This window comes from Teleopsis dalmanni, chromosome 1 (assembly GCF_002237135.1).
Source record: "Teleopsis dalmanni isolate 2A chromosome 1, ASM223713v2, whole genome shotgun sequence".
Lineage (NCBI taxonomy): Eukaryota > Metazoa > Arthropoda > Insecta > Diptera > Diopsidae > Teleopsis > Teleopsis dalmanni.
This window is the reverse complement of record NC_051846.1, coordinates 25401568-25409377: the sequence shown is the minus strand read 5'-3', so window position 1 is coordinate 25409377 and position 7810 is coordinate 25401568. Positions and strand designations below refer to the sequence as shown.

The 7810-nt window shown below is 30.2% G+C and overlaps 1 protein-coding gene across 1 annotated transcript in view; it reads right to left on the bottom strand.

The window, feature by feature from the left end:
- LOC119678496 (putative glycerol kinase 5) overlaps positions 1-4254 on the bottom strand; it is a 4447-nt gene extending 193 nt beyond the window's left edge. The window contains exons 1-5 of the mRNA XM_038090355.1: positions 3777-4254; positions 3609-3702; positions 414-673; positions 233-345; positions 49-175 (exon numbers count right to left, since the gene is read on the bottom strand). Coding sequence (XP_037946283.1) covers positions 49-175; positions 233-345; positions 414-673; positions 3609-3702; positions 3777-3884 — 702 coding nt within the window. The 5' untranslated portion in view covers positions 3885-4254. The remainder of the gene's footprint in view (positions 1-48; positions 176-232; positions 346-413; positions 674-3608; positions 3703-3776) is intronic.
- Positions 4255-7810: the final 3556 nt, after the last annotated feature.

Below are 7810 nucleotides of genomic sequence, written 5' to 3'. Positions count from 1 at the left end.
ACGCCAATATGTATCTAACATGTGATATACATTATACATTTTACTCACATCTATTCCGAATACAAGTTTAATCATTGAAGACCAACTTAGTGTAAATGGATCAAATAAACCAGTTGCAGTACATGAAGTAATGTCAGTTATATGCTCAACATTGCAATCTAAACCATTTCCCGATCTAAAATAAATGTGTATACTAGATAAAATTAATTATATTTTAATATTCTTAACTGACCGCAGTTTATATAAAATCCAAGAATCTAAGAGTTCAACTCGTGCAGTCTTCTGTTTTAATGCTTGTTGTAATCGAATATTATTTTCGATTTCATACAATAAACGTAAAGTGACCTTTATTAAAATTTTTTTTTTTATTTATTTAAACACTAATGTGAACACTATATTAAATAATAACTAACCTGACCATTCATCATTTTTAGCACACTACCAGCTAAAAATCTTTTACTACGTGTTATTAGATATAGGCCATATGAAATTTTATTCATGGTTTGCAGCTTAAGTCCTGAATTCCATTGATCTACTAACGTATCCGAACGTAAATCCTTCCATGTTATAAAATTGTGATAATATTCTTTAGTACGATGATTCCATGTCAAAAATGTACACCGTTGGGTTGATAAGGTTAAGCAAGTAATCTGTGAAGGTTTCAACTGAGCATCTAAAGAGATTAATTACTTTATAATAGTATAATAAAAATATAAAAATGTTTTTATAATTTAAATTTTATTTAAGATATTAAAAAAATTTTTAATTAAATTTATATTTAATTAGTTTTGTTGTACTTTGTATTTTTAACAAAACAGACATATTCCATTTAAAGACTTTGTAAATAAAATCAAGTTCATATGAACACTTCATTAAGGTTAAAAAAGTTAACATAAATAATATTTTATACAGGGTGTTTCCACCATAACTGCCATAAATACTGGATAAAATTATTTCTTAGTCCAAGACATGAAAAACAAGATATGGGGACTAAGATCCATATCCAATATAAACCGAGATACAGGGTGTTTTATAAAACTTTATGCGAAAATCCATGCAGTCATACATATCACTATATCTCAAAAACGGTTCGTCCATAAAACTTAGGTTATATACCAAATAGCAAATATAAGGATTATAAAGTAACAAATATTTGTAGAAAACAGCAATAGGTGCTTCAAAGGCCGATAGCTAAAAATCTATGCATGATTAATTAAAACTCTTTTGCAAATAATTAAAGCTAGATAAGCATCTTAAAAGGCTTATCCACATATATTGGCAGTCATATTTATTCAACTTTTTTATTAATTTTACATAAATATAAAAATGTACAGAAATAAAAAACATAAGATACAAAAATAAAACAAAAAAGAAACATGTGCAAGAAACTAATTTATATTGGTAATAAATAATCTAATTAAATATGAAAAACCGACTAAAACGAATTGAATAAGAACTTTAAGATAAGTGAGGTTTTCTAAAAAATATTATAAAACAATTTTTTTTAAAAAAAGCTATAGTTTTCAAATGTAAATTTGAAATTAAAGAAGTTGATAGTTGAGCATTACAATGGTCAATTTTAATTAAACATTTTTAATATATCAAAATACAGATGCATTATGAAGATCGTGTTCAAACATTAGGACAAAATATTTTTTATATTCGAAAATGCTAGTGCCTTCCAAATCAACTTTGACTTTTTGAGTTACTGATTTGTTCAACAGTTTAGAGCTTACAGCTTAGAGCTGACATTATATAGGTTAGAAGAAAGCAAAAAAAATTATTTTCCTGATACGGTGACATCAACTTTTTTTCTGTTTTAGTTGGCCATTATAACCGCGTCCAATAGCATCTGCTAACTAGTCCGATCAGTGTCTTACTGTCATCAATTCGGATTGGAGTTGGACACCTACATATTACACTGAAGATGAGGACATCTTCTATCGCGTTTTCCACCAACGAGTACTGAATCAAACAACCTTTATCCGGAATAGTTTTTTGGCACGATATGACCGTCAACGTCAACATTGCGGTATAATTCATATTGATCATCGTTCCATCTAATTCGATACTCAATACTAATGCATATGGGACCACAAACGACTTCTTATCACTGTTGATCATTATCCAATTTTTTGCATCGTACAGCAGGAAAGGCATGACAGAGATTTGTAGAGTGTGTTTTTTGTTTAATGAGACGGGGCTTTATTTCTCCATTGCCTACTAAGCGTCAAATAACATCATCGACAGGTGCGATCTTCGTTGAATCTCTAGGCTGACGTTCATTTTCAGTGCTTACGCTGATTCCCAGATAAACAAAATCTTTCAGAACTTCAAACTTATAGTTTTCAATAGTGACGTAGACCCCTTTCTTGACAGACTGAATTTTTTTTTCACATTTGCCACTAGATGTACATGCTTCTCTTGTTATTCTAATTTGCAAAAATCACACTAAAGGCACGTGTTTTCAAGTTAACGACATGTTGTTATTGTTGTTGTTGTTGTTGTTGTTGTGTATCAATTTGTATTTTTTTTTGTTTATTTTGGGTCCTTTCCAGAACTTGAGGCACTGTGAATATCTAGTCAATGGTAGATTTGTCAGGTCTGAAGCCATGCTAACAAGATTCAATCAGTTGTTTGACGATTAGTTTCAACGTTTCACATAGTACTTTTGATAGCACCTTACATGCGATATTTTACGATATTATACTGATCCTGCGTTAATTGACGCAGTTTTTACACCTTTGCATCAAGAAAATAAAATTAATATGACTAAATACTTTTTTTTGGTAGACTTCTATAGACTTCTTCGAAGCGGGATCTTAGACTCAAATCAAATAGGTAAAATTAAGCCCACAGCAATTACGAGATTCATAATCTGGAGTTAGTCTAGACTAGAATTGTTTTAGTTGTGCCTTTACGCACACAATAGGTGCATTCATAGCCTATTATTAAATAATAATAATAACATAACACATTTATCCGCTATTAAAACTAAGTAACCGGGAAGTAAGGTGTGTGTTAACTTCATATCCATATAAATATAATAATATTTTAATGTTAATTTTTTCTTGTCGAGAATGACGCTTCCTTATGACGAAAAGAAACTATTTAAAAGTTAGATGAATTTAAATAGCAAAGAAAAGACAAGAACAAAAATTTATTTAATTTATTGAAATTTGGCTGACCATACAACAAATTTTTGTCCTTGTCTTTTCTTTGCTATTCGAATCCGTCTAAATAATAATATTTGTTGACATTAATTAATATAAGCAAATACAAAATAAAGTATTCTTATCTATTTATAAACACAAACATATCAGAACTGTTTTGAAAATTTATATTAATCTGATTACGATGTTATGATTAAATATATTTCATAAATATATAGATTAACCACTCACATGCAAAGTAACTGATATTAGCTTAAGCTGTTTGGGATCTTAAACTATTTTTACTGTAAAAGGTGTACGTATAATACTTAAAAATTTAAAAGCACTTAAGCACTAACAGCTCGTTAAGTTATATTTAGTAATAGCAATCAATTGTGCAACAAATTAGTTAATAGTTTTTTATTGTAAATTCCTTTAACCTATGAATTATCTTACCTTTTACAGCGCCATTTATAACTCTAACGATTTGCAGCCAAAGCGTTTCCGGTTCAATTTCAAAATAACCGGGCTGAGGATTTATTAACGTTACCTTGAAATAAATGCATATTTGTATATAAATATATGTAGGTATATATTTTATTAAATAACATTTAATTGACTTACTAATTCCGAAGCTGATCCCTGTATATCAAGACTTCCATTACATGATTTTATTATGAAGCACCGCACAGTTGTGGTGCCCACATCCAATGCGGCTATGTACGCTGCCATGATGCACACTCTCTCCAATGTATCGCTTCACTGACGCTTAATAACGTACAAGTATCGCTTTTTCTCATAATATTGTAGCGTTTGATTCAACTCAACTCAATTCACTTTAATATCAATTTAATATCAATTTTTGTTTTTTTCACACATATCGTTGTTTTTTGCTGATATGACGACGATAATATAAATTGTTTAAAATTAATAAACAGAGTGAATAGTTCATAAAAAACAAGAAACACATGAACTGTTTGTGCCCTGAGCTGTAGCTGTAGAAGCTGTTTTCGTCGTTGTGTCGCACAAAACGTCAGCAAAATCAAGTTACCCAAAACTTGATAGCAAAACAAAGCCGAAAATACACAACCACCTCGTCGGACACGCGTCTTAGCACTCAAGCAAATAAAAATTGAACCCCTAATAAATAGAGAATGAGAGAAATAAAAATAGGCCAGAAGAGAACAAAAAACTGTTCTCAGTTTAAGCTTTTTTTTTATTTGTTAACTGATAAGAAGCGACAGTGATTCTATTTAAAAAGCTGAATGAATAACTAAAAAACTGGGTGCTTATATATTTAAGTTGTTTGCTGTTTAAACTGTTGATGCATGTTCACATACAATCATACAAGTTTTTTGTTATATATGGTATAGTTTTTCAAAAAAATGTCAAAAGCAAATAACTTATTGGATAATATTTAGTGTAACCTCTTTAGAATGCAGGAAATCTGCTGAATGTGCAAATGTGGTTTATATACCTCCCTACATCATGACCAGAGTAGAACTTTAACTCCTAATTATTTATACTACTTATAAGAATCTACAATAAGTACATAGTAAATACAAGGAAAAATTTTAAAAAATCAGTTAAATAAATACAAAACTGAAAGTGAAGCAAGCTAGATAGCAGTGTTTGAAAGAAAATACTCTGTAAAAATTTTTGAACCCGTGAAAGAAAACGGTATGTATCGCATTAGATACAACAACGAACTAGAACGGCCAGCTGAAAGTGATACAATCAACAAATTTATGAAAAACCAGCGATCCAACCAGGGTTAGACATGTGATAAGAATGCTGGATATGTGAGTACCGCTTAAAATTTATAGGAACGAGGTAGGAGAAAGCGATGGAAAGATAGTTTGCAGCAGGACTTAGAAGAAATGAAGATAAGGAATTGGAAAACAAAAGCAAAAAACAGAGAAGAATGGAAGACTATTGTTAAATAGGCTTAGGTCCTACACGGACTGTTTAGTCACGAATGATGATGATGTTTAACTCTGATCAGAAATTCAGTTTAAATAGACTAGACTCCGTTAATAGTAAATTTTAGGAAATAAGGTTATAAACAGTAGTTAAATAAATACAAAATTTTCAACTCTTATCAACAATTTAGTTTAAATCATCTAAACTCAGTAAAACTCTTTCACTTAGAACATTCTAAATGTATACGCTTTCTACTTGCCAATAGAATTATAGATACATAGGTGCAGTAAAAGTGGGAACGAATCCTTCTCAATTAGACTAAATAATAGTGGGTAAAAGAGTGAGCATATTATAACCAGCCAAATGAATATTTATAAAAGTATGTATCTGACTAATACTTATGTTGAAAGTATCGTCGAGTGTGTTAAAGAATGGAACAACCAAAAAAGCTTAAGCCTAATTCTAGACAAGCCTGAACATAGATACAACAGATGATAACGATAATCGTAACTGTTTATGGGTTAGACTAAGAACTTTTATGCACTGCGACTAGCTTGATCTATTGTGCAACCCTTTGTATTTAAAAATTTAGTATCTCGAGGAAACATACCAGCTCTTACGGAAGGAGCTTTTAAAGGTCTTCATCCTCTAGTTGATATACACCTAAACTTTTGCCTAGTCTTCTGCGGCCTAGTGCATCACAGTTGGTGATCAGATAGGTACAACAGATGCTCTGGTGTCTTTTCCTCGAATGCCGGAAAACATGTTTTACAAGTAATACGACAGGGTAGGCTAAGCCTGGCTTCATGCCGTCATATTGTCTAGTGTTCCGTTAGAACAAATATTAACCTAGAGACTTCCGGTTTACTTCTAAGTACACAAGTACATGGAAATACTACATTTGTTAAAGTTACAGTAAGATTTACAGAAGGTCTATCAATTATTTATAGTAAAGGTGCTGATTGATACCAATTCCAATAAACCAACCATCATCATCTAATAAAAGCGTAAATATTTAAAATTAATATTTATATTAGAGAATAGTAATTACTTCTCTTGAACTCATTAACTATAATAACAGTATTCACTACACAATACTTGGCTGACTGTATGAGCAATTTAAACCTAATCTCGAGTAACGAGAGCTTGCTCACTAATATAGTATCAGTGCAAACTAACAGCAGCAAAACACTCGTTTACCGATCTAGTTATTCTAGGTTGTGAATACCACTACTGTATTTAATTTTCGCCATTAGGTTGATAGCTAGTAAATAGCTAGTAAAGTCATTTATATGTCAGTATCCATCATTGACCAAGAGAAGATTTAAAATGTTTGAGGTACCTTATCTTAACGACCTGATAGACCTGTTATCTTATAAAATTAGGGAATTGGCCATGTTTGCAGATTTGTTATGTTAGTTCACTCTCATTTGAATAAGAAAGTCGCATCTTTTAGCGTTGTTTGTACGCTGACCTCTACTTCACATATGAACAACGCTAGTCCATGATATCACAACCGGATATCACAGCCATTATTTAAGCTCAAGTGGGCTTTGAGCACAAGGCCGCCGCTCCAATCTAACTTAACCTAGTCAATTATTTCAATTTTTTTTTATTTTATTAATATATTACCAACACAATTGAGCTTTTTCAATCACGAATAAACACAATAAACATTTGTTATTATTCCCACAATCAATATTAGAAAAAATAAAAATAATTTTTATTAATAAAAATTTAAATTGTAAAATTTATGGAATTCCCCATTAAAGGTTCTACATTCGTAAGAATCATTATTTATGAGCATAAAAGCCAACTAATAAGTTATTTAACAAAATTAGTAATAGTTGAGTGAGGTGCTAGGGTGTATTAATTATCCATATATATCCGCTAATCAGAGAAAAATTCTTTAATTAATTTTTGAATAACAGCACCTATCAATTTAAAATGATTAAACTTTCGTTTCATATGTGAAATCAATATTATCATTATATTAAATTAAAATCTTGAAACTTACTTATTTAAAAGTTTTTGTTTTGAATTGAAAATGAAAAGTTGTTAATTTGAGTACATATGGTACTATATTTTCGCTTTCTAGAATTTTACAATTATCTATAGATAGCAACTCATAATACAGTTTCCAGAAATGTACTTAAGCAATTCATTAACTTACAATAGAACGGCTAAACACTCCATTTATGCTGTATGGTTTTCTAAAAATAGAAATGTGGAAGTTTACGAAGTTCTTTTTCTAGAAACATATTCGAATGCAAGCAATAATAGTATAGTATATACAAATATAGCAATAGTAGTACTAACTATTCGTCAGTATATGTATAGTATAGTATCGGAAAATAAAAAAAGATTTTATATGTTTTGAGTTCCTAAACAAAGAAACTTGGAAAGTTTTGAAGACGCAAACGATCTTATTATAATTGGTGCTCAACAATGCCTATATATTTCTATATTAATAAAACAGTTATACAAAGAGGTCAGAAGTTTTGTAATTCAAAGAGTTAAAGACTGACCTGTAGCTTATATGTTATAAGAAGAAACTGACTACGTGGTGATAGGACATTCTTTTCTAAAAATAATATTGAACAAAAACAGTGTTATAAGCAACATGCAAGCTACAAAATAAACTTTGACACATGTGATATGTACATACATGGCCCTACAAAGAAATATATAAAGCATTTTGGTGTGATACAGTGTTTAGGCTAAAGCGAGAAGCG